Source organism: Beauveria bassiana (assembly GCF_000280675.1).
Source record: "Beauveria bassiana ARSEF 2860 unplaced genomic scaffold BBA_S00006, whole genome shotgun sequence".
Classification (NCBI taxonomy): domain Eukaryota; kingdom Fungi; phylum Ascomycota; class Sordariomycetes; order Hypocreales; family Cordycipitaceae; genus Beauveria; species Beauveria bassiana.
This window is the reverse complement of record NW_007930841.1, coordinates 272,378-289,335: the sequence shown is the minus strand read 5'-3', so window position 1 is coordinate 289,335 and position 16,958 is coordinate 272,378. Positions and strand designations below refer to the sequence as shown.

The 16,958-nt window shown below is 51.5% G+C and overlaps 6 protein-coding genes across 6 annotated transcripts; 2 read left to right on the top strand and 4 right to left on the bottom strand.

Annotated features, from left to right (window-relative positions):
- Positions 1 to 323: 323 nt before the first annotated feature.
- BBA_02840 (histone acetyltransferase) lies at positions 324 to 3,455 on the bottom strand (the record flags this gene model as incomplete). The annotated part of the gene is made up of 1 exon (XM_008597937.1): positions 324 to 3,455. One exon carries the CDS (start codon positions 3,453 to 3,455, stop codon positions 324 to 326), a length of 3,132 nt encoding a protein of 1,043 aa, XP_008596159.1.
- Positions 3,456 to 4,107: 652 nt separating this feature from the next.
- BBA_02839 (uncharacterized protein) lies at positions 4,108 to 4,548 on the top strand (the record flags this gene model as incomplete). The annotated part of the gene is made up of 4 exons (XM_008597936.1): positions 4,108 to 4,155; positions 4,215 to 4,307; positions 4,374 to 4,472; positions 4,528 to 4,548. The coding sequence occupies 4 exons, from the start codon at positions 4,108 to 4,110 to the stop codon at positions 4,546 to 4,548; spliced, it is 261 nt and encodes an 86-aa protein (XP_008596158.1).
- Positions 4,549 to 4,766: 218 nt separating this feature from the next.
- Positions 4,767 to 5,942, bottom strand: BBA_02838 (uncharacterized protein; the record flags this gene model as incomplete). The annotated part of the gene is made up of 1 exon (XM_008597935.1): positions 4,767 to 5,942. The coding sequence occupies one exon, from the start codon at positions 5,940 to 5,942 to the stop codon at positions 4,767 to 4,769; it is 1,176 nt and encodes a 391-aa protein (XP_008596157.1).
- Positions 5,943 to 6,607: 665 nt separating this feature from the next.
- BBA_02837 (ribosomal protein L7Ae) lies at positions 6,608 to 7,538 on the top strand (the record flags this gene model as incomplete). Its single annotated transcript, XM_008597934.1, has 3 exons — positions 6,608 to 6,625; positions 6,691 to 6,765; positions 6,828 to 7,538. 3 exons carry the CDS (start codon positions 6,608 to 6,610, stop codon positions 7,536 to 7,538), a joined length of 804 nt encoding a protein of 267 aa, XP_008596156.1.
- Positions 7,539 to 8,541: 1,003 nt separating this feature from the next.
- On the bottom strand, positions 8,542 to 9,960 carry BBA_02836 (uncharacterized protein; the record flags this gene model as incomplete). Its single annotated transcript, XM_008597933.1, has 1 exon — positions 8,542 to 9,960. One exon carries the CDS (start codon positions 9,958 to 9,960, stop codon positions 8,542 to 8,544), a length of 1,419 nt encoding a protein of 472 aa, XP_008596155.1.
- Positions 9,961 to 13,308: 3,348 nt separating this feature from the next.
- Positions 13,309 to 14,491, bottom strand: BBA_02835 (ATP synthase F0; the record flags this gene model as incomplete). Its single annotated transcript, XM_008597932.1, has 2 exons — positions 13,309 to 13,941; positions 14,018 to 14,491. 2 exons carry the CDS (start codon positions 14,489 to 14,491, stop codon positions 13,309 to 13,311), a joined length of 1,107 nt encoding a protein of 368 aa, XP_008596154.1.
- Positions 14,492 to 16,958: the final 2,467 nt, after the last annotated feature.

Here is a 16,958-nt window from a genome sequence, read left to right as displayed (position 1 = left end):
ATGAGTAACGTAGCTTAGTGCAGGGATGGGGAAAAGTGTAGATGGCGCTGTACCTCCCGTTACGCAACAATCAAAAGAAGAGGGCATTTTCTCTCGACTATCTGCTCACATGAAGCAATCGAAAATATCCCTGACACAGTAAAAGAGAAACCCCCGATTCACAGTCAATTGACATCATACCCCATATCAGGACGACTCGTCCTATATCATCTTACAAAATCGATCCATACGCCCCAGTACCTCCGTGAATAAAAGCGCAAATCGCAAATCCAAAGCGCCGTTGCCATAAATTATATACGAGTACAAAGGTCCGTCGATGCGCGTCATTCTTCCTCGCCAGAGGCGTCGACGTCGACCTCTTCTTGAGCTTCTTGATCCTCATCCTCTTCTGCTTCTGCCTCTGCCTCTACCTCTCTCGCTACATCGTCACGCCCTTCGCTTTCTCTCTCTCCGTCTTCTTCTTCTTCCTCCTCCTCCTCTTCATCATCCTCCGCTTCTTGCGCCTCTTCCTCGTCCTCTTGGTCCGCGCCAGACTCTTCCTCTGCGGCGGCGGCAGCTCCCTCGTTGGAAGTCAGCAGCTGAACCTGCACCTCGTCCTGCGCCGACTCCTCCTCGATAGCCGCGCCGGCCTCGTCGCCGTTGGCCTTGGCATCAGCCGTCACAGATCGCCAGCCGGGTGGCAGACCCGGACCACTGTTTGCGTTGCCATAGTCTGACTTTCTGGTCCCCTTTGGGTATCGGCCCGGGCCGCGACCTGTGCCGCCGCCTTTTCGACGAGAGGAGGTGCTCCGCACACGGCTCAGCGGCGGGCGGCCACGTTTTCGTGGAACGCCGTTATTGGTTGACGAGCGTCGCCGGTTGCGGTCTCGACGAGCTCCGCCAACAGCAGGAAAGACTTCGAATCGAGTGGCCGGGATGTCTTTGTAGGCAGCATCCCACGTCTGCACACTTGGCTCGTCCGCGTCCTTCATCACCTCATCCTCAGACTTGATGGGCTTTTCCTCGGATTCAGCTTTTTCTATGGATGCTGTTGGGCCCGGATCGGGTTCGCTTTGGTCGGCAGTAGAATGGGCATCATCTCCATTAGTCTGCCGCAATTTGTCAGTGCCGACTCTATTTGGCCCTTCTAGTATTTTGGCTTCGTCGTCCTCGCGGGGGGCAATCGCGTTGATGGGTGGTCCGAATTCGAAATTAACGGCATTGGATCTACCCATCACGTATGGAGTCCAGACCAACGCCTCGGATTTGAGCCTGACGTAGCCTTTGCTGTCCCACTTCTCCCAATAGTTGCGACAATATTCCAAGTCTATCCGGAAGGCGTAGAGTTTAGTTTCGGGATCACGGACAAGAGCTCTGAGACCCTCAAGTGCAGATATGACGTCGTCGGGCGTCATACCGGTGTCATCCGACATTTTCTTGATGCTCAATCCGTTGGTCTTGAATTCTCCAGATTCCACAATGTCTAAGAAATAACGACAAAGTCGGAGCCGCCAGTAGTTTCGGTAAGACACCAGGCCCATATCAGAGAGCGGCTTTTCCGGCGATCCAGTCTTCTGCTCGACTCGCGTAAGAAGATAGGAAAAGTCAATCAGCAAATTGCCGTAGCCTTTACGTTGGTGAATCGGAAGGGTTAGAATGCACGAGACGTTATTCTGACTGCTTGCTCGCTTCTCCTTAGAAAAATAGCCGACGAAGTGATATCCGCAATCGTCGTACTCGCACAAGACGTAGAACAAAAACGGCTCTACGTCATAGTAGAGTGTCTTGGAGCCAAGGAATAGCTTTGCTAGAAGACAAAGATTCTGGCAATATACCGGGTGTTTGCGACCATCCACTTCAAATACCGAGATAGAGTCGTGCCTATAAATCTCATCGCCAGGCGGGTGCTTGGTACCACATTTCAGCTTATGCCTCCAAGCGACATAGTCCGAGTTCATGTACTTGAGGCAGAATTCGCAAATGTAGAGGACGCGATTCCGGCTGTACTCTGCTGGATACGGTGCCGCGTACCAAGTTTCAATCTCCCAGCCGCCAAACTCGATACATTCAATCTGGCTTGCATGCTCACTGTTCTTCTTGTGACGCCGAACAGGCATGTCTTGTTCAGCTTGCATTGCAAGCACACGAGCTCGCCACTCATCTTCCGCTTGCTGCTTCGCCTTGTCAAATCTTTTGCGGTCGTCAGACGTGGGGAACGTTTTGGACGTATCAGCTTCCGCCTCAGTCAGGATACCACCGTATGGCTTGCCCTTCACTTCGTCTGTCTCTTTGTCAAAGAAAGAATAGAAGGGTTGGGAGTAAACATCAGAGCTGAATGGTGTGGGCATAGCCGATATTGGCACGTCGAAGCCTGCCGAAGAAGCTTGCTGTATAATTGGCCGTACCGGTCGTGTAGTGCTGGGACGTTTCCGGTCCCGGCGCCGTCGGGACAGAAACTCCTTCAAGTTTCCAGGTCGAACCTGAAATTTCATGATTAGAGAGTGTCTCGAGCGTTTCTCTACTGAAACCAGAGACTGTCGAGTGCTCTTCTGTCTCGCAGTGCGATTCCGCATCGGCTCGTTGCCCTCTATCCCATCTTGTGCTGAGTTGGCGTCGACAGAGATGTTCCGCCGGCGCTTGCGAACAGTAATCACGTCATCCTCATCCTCATCTTGTAGGGGCGACGATTTTCTCTTGCGCCCTGCCCGAGTGCCCGTGCCTGTACCGTCACTTGCTTGGGATCCCTTTGCATCAGAGGCAGCGACGCTTCCTACTTCAGCATCGTCTTCTTCATCGGATGATTTGTCAACGCACTCCGGGCATTTCCAGTTTTGCGCGGCATTATCTTCCGTCATTGCCGCAGCCTCACGAGCACATTGCTGGTGGGAATGATCGCCACATCTTTTGCACGATAAATATGCTTCAAAGTCTTCGCTTGGGTCATTTTCCTCATCTTGCTTACAGAAAATGCAAGCATTGCTGGGACTTTCGGCAGACTCGTCTTCTTCGTCTTCTTCGTTTGCTTCATCCTCCCAAGCGGCTGCCCCTTCATCTTCTTCAGCCTCACTCTCGTGCGTGGAAGCTTCGCTATCGCCTTCGCCGTCCGAGTCGGGTCGTATCTTGACAAGGTCGACACCATCATCGTCGTCAGATTCCTCCCGTTCTTCTTCTTCTTCTTCGTCTTCTCCTTCTACTTCATCGTCGTCGTCGCTCGGGGGCTTTGCGCTGGCTACTATCGATTGGTGTCCCGCGTTTATTTGTTGTTGGATAAGATCATTGTCTTCCTCTCCTTCGGCGTCCTCATCCCCCTCTTCGATTTCTTCTCCGGATGCGTCGCGATCGCTCATCTCTTCGTCACCGTTTGGCGAGATTGTATTCGCAGTACCCAGCCCAGACGAAGAGGACTCAAACGCTCCATCTTCTGAAATCATGACGCTTTGTTGAAGCTGCTCTTCCATGTCTTGAGCGCTCGCCATACTGTTGTCGGCTACCAAATTCTGTTGGCGTGATGGATCTATCTAGCGTGTGCATATCGATCAATTCTGTTGTCTGCGACTGATTGTAGGACCGCAACAGGCTGCAGGCATCGTGTCGTTGCGACGGCGCGTTTCTCGTTGGAGAACGATCAGGGGAGCCTTTCGAATTTTGAGTCAGTCCGAGCGGGTTGCAAAGCATTTGAGGGCTTACCGTACCGACGCAGCTTGCGCAAACCTGGTATGCTTGATATAGTCACGAATGTGGCCTAGGGACAGACTGTCGCGTCTCCGAGATTGTCTTGAAAGTGCCACTGTCGCGGTTGGCGGCATACAGTGCGCGCGATTTGGCCCCTCGCAAGTTGCGCCAGCAATTTCCCAGCCAGAAGACGGTGCGTATTTCAAGCCGCGCTAACTGTGCAGTCGCGCAGCTGCAGTCCCTGGCTTGTGGCCTCAGGCATACTCCACAGAGAAGCTACGCCAAGACCGATTTGAGGCATTCGATCTCGTCAATTCGTCAAGCCTGCTCACGACCGCAAAGCCGCAAACACGATACCGCATCTCTCTCGTTAGCTGCAGGAGAACCCAATCCCTGACGGCCGATTGATCTGACAGCCCCGCATTGATCTGCTCGACCTCACGATAAACCGCAAACATGCCCGTTCCCTTCGAGACTCTACTGCCGTACGCCATCATGATTGCCGTATGTTTTCGAGAATACTTTCTTCTAATGCAGAGCAACATAATTAACGAATTTTGTAGATGTTTGGCGCCACGGGAACCGGACTTGCTGCTATCCGAACGTGGCAGAACGACGGCAAGCGTCCTCGCTACTCACTCGACCAGTGGGATAAGGTCAGCCGCAATCATCCTTCAAGATGCGTGTCATCGTGCAACCAATAGTGCTAACGCACCTAACAGCAAATGATGGAGCGCGATAACCGTCTCACAGGGAGACCGCGTGGGCAAACGGACAAACCTGACGCTCCGTTCGGCTTCGAGTACTCAAATGGCTGGAAGGTAAGCTCGAACGATTATAATGCTACGTATAGGGCGTCAAACTAACTTCTCTCAGCTTGAGAAGCGCTACAATTAGACGGGATGGCCAGCGAAACGAAAAGAAGCTTGCGGACTGGGTGCAATGGCGTCATTGCACACAGATGTATATAAAAGCCTTGTTAGCCGGGGGCTACACCGGCAATAATCAAAACCAACGAACATTAGATCGATGCTCGTCGCGCAGCATTCATCATCTTGACTCTTCTTGTTCAGTAGTAGCCAGCGGAGGTCCGCGAACCCCCGCAGCGTTGTCATTTATATTGCTATGTCTGCTCTATTTTTGTTTAGTCGCTCTACCAATGTGCATGCCTGACATATGTCTTGACTGGACATGTAGCCGCAGCGAATGCAGGTGCCGAGTGTCTGCAGCTGACCGGGCGTCGGCTCTCGTCTTTGGCCTTTGCGCTGTCTTGGTCGCACGGGGAGCGTGACAGTAACCTCTTTGGCTTTGGTCGTAATCTCGGTCTCAAGTGCCGTGCTTCCGCTTTGCTGTTTGAGACTGGCTTCCATTTGTGCCAGCTCGCTTCCAGCAGTTTGCGCCTGCGCGGAACCGCAGCCACCAGCGCCTTCGCCATCGTCACATGCGCATGCCGCTTGGCTCTTGTCTGGGGTCAGACGAGCAAGATCTTCGCCGCTGCGGACGATGTCCAGAATTGCGCTTGGGCGCACTTTCTCTAGGTTTTTTATCAAACTTCGCGCTGTGCCACGAAATGCCTCGGGGCTATAGATGCATTCGGTGCTGAAATAGTCCAGCTTTTTGTGGTATGCGTAGAGAACGATTTCTTTTTCGTAGGCATACTTTAGCGGTTTGCTTCTCTTGACATCATTAGAGGAGTTTCCCGTGACGATACTCGTGCTTCTTGAAAGTCGCGACAGGTCTCCTCGAAGGAGATTCATGAGAACTGTTTCGGCGATGTCGTCGGCGTTATGGCCCGTGACGACATGCTTGATTTCAAGCATTTTAGCCCCACGGTCGAGAGCCTGTCGTCTGAAAACACCGCAGTAGGTGCAGTTACCCTTCTTTCCGATGGTTTCAACAACCTGGTCCATGGTCCAGCCATAGAGTGTGTCGTAGCCAACAATCTGTAGGGGCATCTCATATTGCACTGCATTGCGTTTGACAGTCTCCAACGAGTCATCTCGATATCCCTTGATACCTTCGTCTACACTGAGCAGCACTAGGTCTAGCCCATAGTTGTGTCTTTCGTTGAGAGTCTTCAGGACTGAGGCTAGGACAGTTGAGTCCTTGCCACCTGATGCACCTATGGCGACCTTTTCGCCTCGCAGAAATAATTTGGATGAGATGATGGTATGGTGTACTTCATCCTCAAAAACTGTCAAGAAACACTCCTTGCAGAGTTTGTGGTGGTTTTTGGGCCGCTTGACAACGGCCTTTTGCGAGTTGCACCGCACGCAGGTCGAGGGCGGCATTGTGTTGGGGGATCACCCTGAAGATGGAAATCAAGTAACTGTGCTACAACACCCACCCAAAGAATAAGTTCTTGCAGCAAGCTTGTCTGAAGGTGAGCAAGGGCTCTCTTTCTGTCGAAGGCCGAGTTTTGGGAAGATAAGCGCACTACGAAGTCCCCTCAACTTCAACTTTTTCTTGTACCGGGTAAGCGCCTACACGCCAAGCGCGGCACGAGAGCACGTGATCAGTCAGCCACACTGCACACCAGCCACAGGTGAAGCGAAAACTGAAAGGTTGATCCACAGGTTGTGGCAGTGGCCCACCGAAAGCCCTAATTTTTCGCCCACCACGGCAATTTTTCCTTCGCCTCTTTTCAACCCATTTGCAAGGCGTCTCCAACTTTGGCTTTACCACACCCAGAGCATCACCGCCCAACAGTCAAAATGGTGAGTTTTTGAATATGGAATAACCTCTCTCTCTTATGGCCGCAGTTATGTGAATCAACTGGGCTTCGGCCTAATTGGTGCCACGCGCAAAACGATACCGATTCACCCTCGACGTCGCCAGCGCTGGCAAAAAACACATCCGAACGAAACTCTTCTTCCGCGATACAACATCGAGAAAGATTAGCTTCAATGGATTGACTTGGCTGGAGACATCGTATACGCACCGGCGCAGAAATGCAATGGACGATGCGAGTCTCGTTAGAGTTCAGAGAAGACCTGCTTGGTAGAGCACAATGCTGATGTCTTCTTTTCTCAATGACAGCCCCCCAAATCTGGCAAGAAGGTCGCCCCCGCCCCTTTCCCTCAGGGAAAGGCTGGCTCCAAGAAGGCTCCCAAGGTATGTCTCGCTAGGATACCCGATTCGTCGACTCGCCACGTCGCTGACTGACATTGGTGTAGAACCCTCTCATCGAGCGCCGCCCTCGCAACTTCGGCATCGGTCAGGACATCCAGCCCAAGCGTAACTTGTCCCGCATGGTCAAGTGGCCCGAGTATGTCCGCCTCCAGCGCCAGCGCAAGATCCTCCAGATGCGCGTCAAGGTCCCCCCTGCCATCGCCCAGTTCTCCCACGTCCTCGACAAGAACACCGCTGCTCAGGCTTTCAAGCTCCTGAACAAGTACCGCCCCGAGACCAAGGCTGAGAAGAAGGACCGTCTCCTCCAGGAGGCCACCGCCGTCAAGGAGGGCAAGAAGAAGGAGGATGTCTCCAAGAAGCCCTACACCGTCAAGTACGGTCTCAACCACGTTGTCGGCCTCATCGAGAACAAGAAGGCCTCCCTCGTCCTGATCCCCAACGACGTCGACCCCATCGAGCTCGTCGTCTTCCTCCCCTCTCTCTGCAAGAAGATGGGTGTCCCTTACGCCGTCGTCAAGGGCAAGGCCCGTCTCGGTACGGTCGTCCACAAGAAGACCGCCGCTGTCCTCGCCTTCACCGAGGTCCGCTCCGAGGACAAGTCTGAGCTCTCCAAGCTCGTCTCTACCATCAAGGACGGCTTCATGGACAAGCATGACCAGGCCCGCAGACAGTGGGGTGGTGGCATCATGGGCGCCAAGGCCCAGATGCGCACCCTGAAGAAGCAGAAGGCTCATGAGGCTGCCCTCAAGATTTAAGCAGTGTAATACCCGTTTTTGCATTGGGGTTTAAGAAGGTTCCACGGTGTTGCCAGGTTTAGGTCATGACAAAAAAATGAATAAAATGTTAAGCCACATGGTGGGATTTGTGATGCCTAGAATGAATGCAACCATGCCTTGGTTTGCCCACAGATCCCATGAGTTTGCTGCATCGCGTGGCGTGCGATGCAGGCAGGATATTGTCCGTAAGGTCAATGCCTCGCTATTGATCGTGAGGATCAGTTGTGTATCAGTGGACTGCGTTGAACTGGTCAGTAGACATGAGGAATACTGGCATTAAGCATAAAGGGAAAACAAAGAAGAATGGCGGGGCTACTATAGTTATCCCTGACCCAGCCGCCCTAAGAATACAAACAAAAGAAAATTACGTCAGTCGCTCGAATATCAATTCAATTCAATTCAACCCACCAGGGCAATCAATTACCTTCAGGAAACAGCATCGCTTGCTGGCAGGCAACCACAGTGCTTCCCACGGCAGCTCCACCAACTACAGGTCTGGACCATTACTGTAATTAGCCGCAACAGAAAAGGTTGAAGTCTTGTATGGATGTTGAACTTTGGTAGAATAAATTTCAGCTGTGTCTTCTCATCCCATCAAAACTCGGTATCACATTGCGAAAGCCACGAAGTCTGGCCGACCTACTACGAAAAGAAACTCCACAAGATTGAAAAAAAAGTCGTAGACGAGCCCACTTACACGGCAGCCGAACTCTTGCTTGGATTGCTATTTAGCGTATGTACGTACTTACACTTGCTAAGACGTTGAAGACACTGACTGACGTACTGATTCCTGTGCTCACACCACCATGAAGAGTATCCTTTTGTCTCACCCGCGTGCAATTCTCGGCAATTTGCAGCGTCGTCATCTCTTCGAAATCGTACCTACCATTGCCAGCAAGCAAGCATACTAGTTCCTGGACCCTTTTCGCCACAATTATCACCCACTTTGCTCATCATAAAGACTTGTGATGCAAAATTTCCTCTAGGGCTCGGCAGGTCCGCAACGCAGCACCCAGGAGTTCGCGGCATCCAAGGGGTCCGTGATGCACGGTGTACACGCAAGGTCGCTGTTAGCCTCCAGCAGCTGCCGCTCGAGATAGACGAGCCCCGCGGCAACCTTGTCCCACCCGGGAGGCTGGAACGCCAACAAGCCCGCCTGGTCCCAGCACGTCTTGACCGGCTTCATTGTCATCCTGCCCTCTGTGTCAAACTGGGCAAGATAAGGGCTGAACTCGAGGTACAGCAGCGCCTGGGTCACGTCCGCCCTGTCTTCCGGGACAAAGGTTGCTTCCAACTGTAGCAGCTCGAGCCACACTGGCGGCTTGTCGTGATTGATGGATACCTCGGATGCATCATCTTCCACTTCGATGATCTTGTAGGCAGACATGTGACTCAGGTACAGTGAGGCGATTTCGCTTGTTTCCGTTTCGTTCTTGGCAACTGGACCGAATGCGCCCTTTTCAATGAATTCTTCTACGACGGCCACGTCGGACCCTTGGATATCCTCGTTGTTGAGCGTTCGAGCGCGAGCCACTTCTCCCATTAGAACTAGTCCGGCGTTGGCATCAACCATGTTCTCCATGGTCTCGGCAAACTTATTACACGAATTCAAGACCTTGGTTTTTATGTCCTTGTCCGTGGGGGGGTTCGCCTCGACCGTTTCGCACAGTTCTGAAACCTGGTTGAGGCCGTCAATCGCTTTCTTCTCCTTTTGCTCTTCTGTAGGGGCGTCTCTGCGGCGCTGGCAGGCATTATCAATAGAGTCCGGATATCTTGGACTATCGCCTCTGAAAAGGCAAATCAGCCAAAGCTTAAGCTCGTTGCCGTCAATCTCGGGTACTTTCTTGCCTCCAATGGACTCCTGAAGGTCTGCCATGGCCTCGTCAAACCATGCTGTGGCCTTGCCAATTGGGTTGTCCCAATTTTTGATGGCTTCCAGGACGTCATGAGCATAAGGCGAAAGGGTCGCAAACGCCACCATGACTCCGCCTCGTCCGTTGAGACGCATCCTCGGGTACTTGGCAGATCTCCTGGACCCGGCTGGGCACGAGAGGCCACGCTTTCTTACGCATGACCTGCGACGCTGATAGATTCTCCCTTGCTTTTTGCGAGGCCCGAGGGGGTTGCCCGGTGTTCCAGGCTTGCCGGCGTTCTTGTTGGGACGGTGCCGGTTGAGCTCGGGCATACCGCCGGGCATGGGGCGCAAAGGAGTGTTGTAGTTTCCGTTGAGAGCATTGATGCTGCCCGTCAAGCCCCAGGTCTGTAACCCCTTTTTGACCAGCTCGCCTAGCTCGCGGGCTGCCCTTGAGCCAGGTTCTGGAAGACCCCGAGTTTGAAGGGCGGTTGAATTCGCAATGGCGGACCCAGCCACGGCAAAGAGAGTGAAAAAGGCAATCTTCATGTTGAGCAAGTGCTGAACAAGTAATGAAATTCGGTCAAGAGAAGGGATAATTCTGAAGGAGTGTAGTCGACACTCTATGAAGCTGAGTAATTTGTTTTCTTTTTTTTTTTTTTTTTTGAGAAAAAGATAAAGTGTGGCATCAGATCTTTATATACTTTGGCGACATGACGATGCTAGGCACTGAGCGTTCAAACCGAAGCCTCCTCAACAATTATCTCTGGAGCAGTGCAATTTGCAGTAGAGCTTTTCGCTCAAGGCACGCCCTTGGTACTTGAAACTTGCAGACTAACACACTCTACGATGAGTATTTTCTTGGTATTTCTTCATTTCCATAGCATTCGAAATCTCTTTCTTTTGGAACTGTGTCATCTATTCTTATATGTAGTGGAGTCAGTCATACTATGAACTCGAAGTGCATACTATTGTCGTGCGTTGAGCAAAACTTTTCGGTGAAAATGGCGAGACTCTAGAATACTGCCAATTCTTCGGTACACTCGTCGCAATGTTCAGCCGACAATTTCGGGTCTCGCTCTTCAACTTTAACCGCTGCAAGTTGAAGTTCAGTCGTAATGGTGTGGCGTGCCTGTTGGACACAATACACAAGTTACCCAACTTACCCAGTAGCTCTTGAAAATTGCCAAACCTTGAACATCGGCTGTCGCAGGTCCTAATTGGGCTAAGATGGTTTATTCGAGTATATCGTACTGCTATTATCTTGCAATATATCGCCTTATATCTTGCTGTATGTAGCCGCGCAAAGGCCATCCCTTCTCTACACTGACCGTAAATGATCAAGAATTTGTATTATAGTAGCATATGAGTGTATACAAGGCGTCAAACTCCAGCGGTATGGGAAGCACCTCGTTAAGGTCAAGATGTACTTCAATAGCTATGACTGACTGGCATATCACGACCAGACTCTTTACCTTGACTGAGTTGGGCACTGATCGTGATTGCGATATACATGTCAAGTTTCTTGTACACATGTTTCCGGAGTAGCCGCGTTTAATATATGTATCCACAAGATCGCCCAATTTCAATAAACACCCACCGACATCAGACCGTGAAACTCGATAAAAAGATTATGCTTGTGCTCTTGCCTTGCATTGCGCCATCGTGGACCCACCAAACCAACGATGAACTGCCAACTGCCTGCCGCGTTAACGGCGAATCCCCACTTCTCACGCTAGTAAATGTCAAAATGTCAACGTGTCTGTCTCAGTACCGAAAATAGACGGGCAAGATAGTTGAATGACAAAGTTGGTTCGTCGCTTTTTACTCACCAACATTTTTGGCCACCTAATCAATTACATGACAGAGCATGTTCGTGCTCAGAAAAGGGCGACGAAAAAAAAGCAAGAAAAAAAAAAGAAATTCATTAAAGTTTAACATCCCTCAAAATGACATGTAACAAAGCGACGCCAACTTGTACGCAAAAACCAGTTCGTAACGCCGGCGCCAACCTTGCGCTGGCCGACGGGAAAGGACATTGTCGAGGACAACACATCATGTTCGCGCGCAAAGCTGAACAAGGGCGGCGGACCGACAACGACGGCGGAGCTGCGAGAGGCGCTATCGCGGCATGTGGGGGACACATTAAACCGGCCCCTTCTGAGAAAGCACCTCGTTTCTAACCCGTCATGTTTCTAGATATAGACTGTTTAAATAAATAGAAAAAAAAGTGTAATAAGTATAAAAATGATTAAACATATAACTTATATTTTTTTTTTAAAAAAAATTTATATGACTTGCTTGTATTTATTATTAATAAGACAGTATCGAGAATCTACGAGGGCCGGTTTCTTTTGTCCCCTCCCCCCCCCCCCCCCTTGCGCGGTACGATACGCCGGTGATCGCGCCCGTTCTGGGGGGAGGGGCGCATTTTTGCCTCTCGGCAGCCGGACACGGCGCGCACGATTTTTGGCAACATGGACGACCCAGAATCCCGCTGCTGACGTCCGCGCATGGAGAATTATCAGGTAGGAGGAGCTCGAGGCGTTGATTTTATTGACCCGTATTGATGCTGCCGCGGAAACTGACATTCTATTGTTTTCTTGCTTCTTCTACTTCCTCCTCCTTCCCTCTTTGGCCTTATTTTTTTCTTTTTTTTTTTCGGGGGGTCATCTTGTTGGTTTCGTGTCTCCTCTTCTTGGCGGCGGAGAAAAAAAGCAGCTACCTACCCTACCGTCTTGGCACGGCCGCTAAAGGTAGGATAGGTAGGTAGCCATGGGCATGACTCCATGACATGGCGCAGGGCATAGAGGATTAAAAGTGGCGGGCACTTACAATGAACTATTTCCCAAGATGTTATATACCTATTGCCTCAAATGGTGCTCACAGCGGCACAAAGATGATAGATAGCCATGATCCTGCGTCGCGCTGCCAGCTAGCCACTGACCCAAGCCTGACCGCCACATTGATCATCGGCCAAGCTTATTAGGGTAGTGTGGCGTCCTCGCTTAGGGAATTTCTTTCAGACCGTTGGAAAAATGTGGCTTATGTGTTCGTTGCACATCATTTTCGTCTGTGCGTTGTGTAACAATCGGAACGCTGCAGCATTAGATGCGCTGAGGAAGCACACACCATAGGAAAAAAAGCAAAGAAAAGATCTAGAAGCGCCGTGTGAAGGGGCATGGTTAATTGAGTGCATATTTGGGATCATCTAGGTTGTCAAGGGATGCACATCGCTGGGGCGGATGGTTGCTTTTTCTTTGTTCAAGGCGCCCCGCAACGGCCACCTCGGTGTGAGCAGAAGCAAATACCGTAAACTCTACGTAATTAGGTGGAACAAAATAAAGACGCAACACGCCATATGCATGCGCTTCTACAATGAGTACCAACGTACCCAGCAGCACATTGTTTCCCAACCAGGTTTCCGTGGCATGCGCTGCTGTAAACGATTCACGAGCATGGTAGATTTTTGGCTCAATCTCATCTCAATTTAAGCCCCAGGTAGTGTACATTAATATATATACGCCTTCATGCTCGTCGTGCACGTCCAATATTCCTGCGAAGGAGACAGTGTAGTAGATGAAACATTTGCAAAGATGACAACATTGTCGGTGCAAAATGAGAGCCCCGAGCGTAGCCGTTGGGATGTGCAATGACACAATCCCCAAGTCGTGCAAAATCATGTCGCAGCACAGAAATGCACTTAATACTTTTCCAACCGAATATTTGCATGCCAAATGTACTAGCAGACCATACTTGGCTCAATTAAACAAGACAAAAGAAAAAGGAAAAGAAAATCGGGACAAATGTGCGGATATGTTCTTGGCGTGGTCATGGTATATTCTCGTGGGGTATGAGGAGTGCGTAAACGCTGGGCTTAGTAGGGCAAACGGCTTATTAGAGCGCATGTGGTTGATGGGTATGGCTGCTCACGTGCTCGTCGTCGTCCTCGACGCGAACGCTGTAAGTGACCGACTTCATGATAGCATTGTTCTTGTTCAGGATATTCTCCTCGCTGCCCGAGGCGTGGGCCTGAGAGGCGGCAAAGACGCTCTTGTCCTGCGAGACGTCGGTGAGCTTGTAGGCCTCGCTGCCCTTGATGACGCCGCCGCCGGGGCGGTTCCTGCTGTTGCCGTTGGAACCGTAGCTGTACTTGGAGTGCTTGGTGCGGTAGTCCTTGGCTTTGCGCAGGCAGACGGGTGCCAGGAAGGGCAGCGACGACACCATGTTGCCCACGTTGAACTCGATGACGCCCCACACAACGAGCATGGTCGAATCGTGGTCGCCGAACTGAATGCGGTTAATTTGCGTGTAGCGCAGGATGGAGCACATTGTTGTAAAAAGGCCCAGCGCAAAGATGCCCATGAGGCCGAGCTTCTTCTCGAGCCGGATGTTGAGCTTAAGCAGGACGGGGATCGGTAGAACGGCGACGAGCACGTCTGAGATAATCGTGAGCACGGCGTAGGCCGTGAAAGAGGCGACAGCGGGCAGGCAGGTGCCCGGCTTCTGAGGATTCCACGACTTGTCAACCTAGGTGCAGACATACGTGTTAGTCGATGCTGTGTGTGACGAGCGCAAACATCTCGTATCGTTCAAGAGGCCGTACCGGGTTACAGTTGAAGATTAGGGCAAGGGCGCTGCCCAGATGGTTCAGAAAGACGAACGCGATGGTGGCCCAGACAACCATGCGGTAGACGCGGTTATCGGTGCCCTGCAGCAGGCGCAGGTAGCTGATGAGCAGGGCGATCTTGAAGAAGCTGATGCCGACCTGGTAGATGGGACGACCGGCGTAGTTGACGCGCGTGTACGGGATGAGGTTTTCCTTGGGCCGCTTGGCGGGAAGCAGGCCGAGGCCATACTTTGTCTGAACGATGCAGAGGATGGAGTAGGCAATGGCAAAGAGGAGGGATAGGGCCGACATCCAGTCGTCGCCGGCGATGCGGTTGTTCTTCTTTCGAATGTAGAGGCGCGCGCCGACGATGATGGTGGCCAGCGCCGACATGAGGACGCAGACGGAGATGATCATCTTGTACTGCGACTGCGCATCGAGCTCCGCTGAGCCGTTGGCGACGAAGACCATGTTGACGAGGGTAGCGTGCGCTGTGATGCAGCAGCTCTGAGATGCGAGGTGAGGCAGAAAATTAATGAGGAATCCGGAGTCTCTGATCTCGCTTGACCTGCCAAGTGCCCGGAGTTCAGAGCAAACGGCTGGGATGAGGCGTTTGAGGGTCGTCAGCCAATTCGTTTGGGCTTGGGTGTAGGCGGAGAGGTGGCGGACTCGTAACGGGAGAAGCAAGAGAGACGGCGAGGAAAAAGTTGAAGAGAAAACAAGAGCAAAGGTCGTGTGGATGGGTCTCAGACTCTTCAGGCTCCTCGATCATATATTTGAGGAAGAGGGTATCGAAGGGTCCTGAAGAAGAACTGAAGTGAAGAAAGCGAATGAAGCGAGCCAGACGGCACGTCGGCCAAGTGAGACGATGTCGGCGTGAGCGATGATTAAAACAAATCTGAGCTACTCCCCTAAAAGAACCTCGATCCGAACTAGGTAGCAAATTTTAAACTGCAAGAAAGAGGCAAGTTAGAAGGGGAAGCGCAGAAAACGATGCTTTTGCTGGTGGCGGCGAGAAGCTGCCAGTCCACCAGGCGTGGAGCACCAGAGGAGGGTGTTGTAGTTATTTTAGCCGGACGACTGGAGTGTCTTCAGGTCGTCTCCCTTGACAAAATAGCCTTGCGCGAAACTCGAATGGGAAAAGAAGGGAAAAAAAGAAAAAAAGAAGGAAATAAATCAATGGATAGATAGGATGCTAGCAGGGATGTGATGAGGGTGGGCAACCAACTTTGACCACCCATCGCCAGCTTCCCCCCCCCTGCAAGGTCTTACGACCCAGGCCATTTGAGGAAGCTGGCAAAAACTTGGGTACGGCGAATGGTGCTTATTTACTTTCAGGAGAGGGCCAGCCAGGCGAGCGCCAAGGGCGTGGTAGATAGCATAGCGTAGAGAGTGAGATGAATATGATGAATGGACCGCTAGGAGATTTCGCTGTTGTCAACGTGCGATCGTTTGGGCATCATTATTATTAGGTGCAATGGGAACAGAGAAACGAAGAAAGGACGAAGCAACACATAGGTAGGTATTCACGTCTTCTAGACCTGCATGGTGATTACAGCGGTACATGTTAGGCAAAAGCAGGAAAAAGAAAAAAAAAACAAAGAACGGCTCGCTCGGCACAGCAGTGTGTCGACGCCTTGTGTGGGAGGAAGGAGCGCCTCTGACATCTTACTTTGGCACTGGTACGCGGACACAGCAGAGACCTACCAGTAGGTTGCCAGGCACACCAGGGTGCATAAATGTTACTGATATGCATCGGACTAGCTGGGGAGGGGACGGGAGGAAAGACAAGTAATACAGTAGGGCGAGCCAACTGTCGAAGGTCTGATTGGTTGGGACAAGGGAATGAGGTAGACAGAGGGGATTCCCTGAGCAGGCCCGGGAGGTCCAGCCGAGGAGGGGAGCACGAGCAAGGTGATGATGATGATGGCTGGGGGGTGGTGGTGAGGTGAGACACGGGCTAGGTTCAATCAAATCGGGGCTACTTTACCGAGAGAGAACCTGGCAAATTGCAGCGCCAAATCCATCATGTGGAATCTGGCAAGAGTTTCCCCAACCGCGAACAAGCAATACAAGATGCGTAGAAACTGCGGTGCTGTGCAGAGCATTATTCGGTGCTGACGGCTGTGTATCAGTTGGGTATTTGCAAAAAGATTGGGATATGGTGCCCGCAACTGGGGGCTTGTAAGCTCTTCGAGTGGAGATGGGAGCCAAGCTGATTACCAAGGCTAGTCCCGCGCGGAGACACGTCCACAACCAGTCATTGTCTACCGTTTCATTTGCCACCACTGTATTACGTGCCACGCTGGCAGAAAAAAAAAAGTTGACGAGAAAGAAGTCACCGAGGAAAGGGAGAATCTTGGGATATGAAGTTCACCCGTTGATTGGTGCAAAAAATAAGAGGGAATAGAAAAAAGGGAAAGAAAGACATCTTCCGTCATCTGTAGACATGACAGCCTTGTCCCAGCCATCTTATGTCTCGTTTCACTCACCCTCACCTCATCGAGGTCTGTGCTGAAGAAACGGCACACCATTCACAAATCTGGTTAAATACACCCGACCTGCTGGGAACTTGCGAGGTTAGTTTGCCCTGTGCTAGTACATGGATAGGCTGCTAAACTGGCTGGAGTAGGTATTACGCAATGGCTTGGGGGCCAGTTATCCCGATTGATTTTCGCCTGCCGCTACCGTCTGTGCTCATTTACGATTCTCATCCCATCTCCTAGCATTTACTCCGTGTATGCCAACTAGTTACTATGATCCGTTCCCTTTTCTCCTGAGTAGGAAGGACCTCGTGGTCTTGTATGACACGGACTTTTCGATGCGCTAACAAGACCCCGAACGGCACACACACACACACACACACACACACACACACACACACACACACACACACACACACACACACACACACACACACACACACACACACACACAC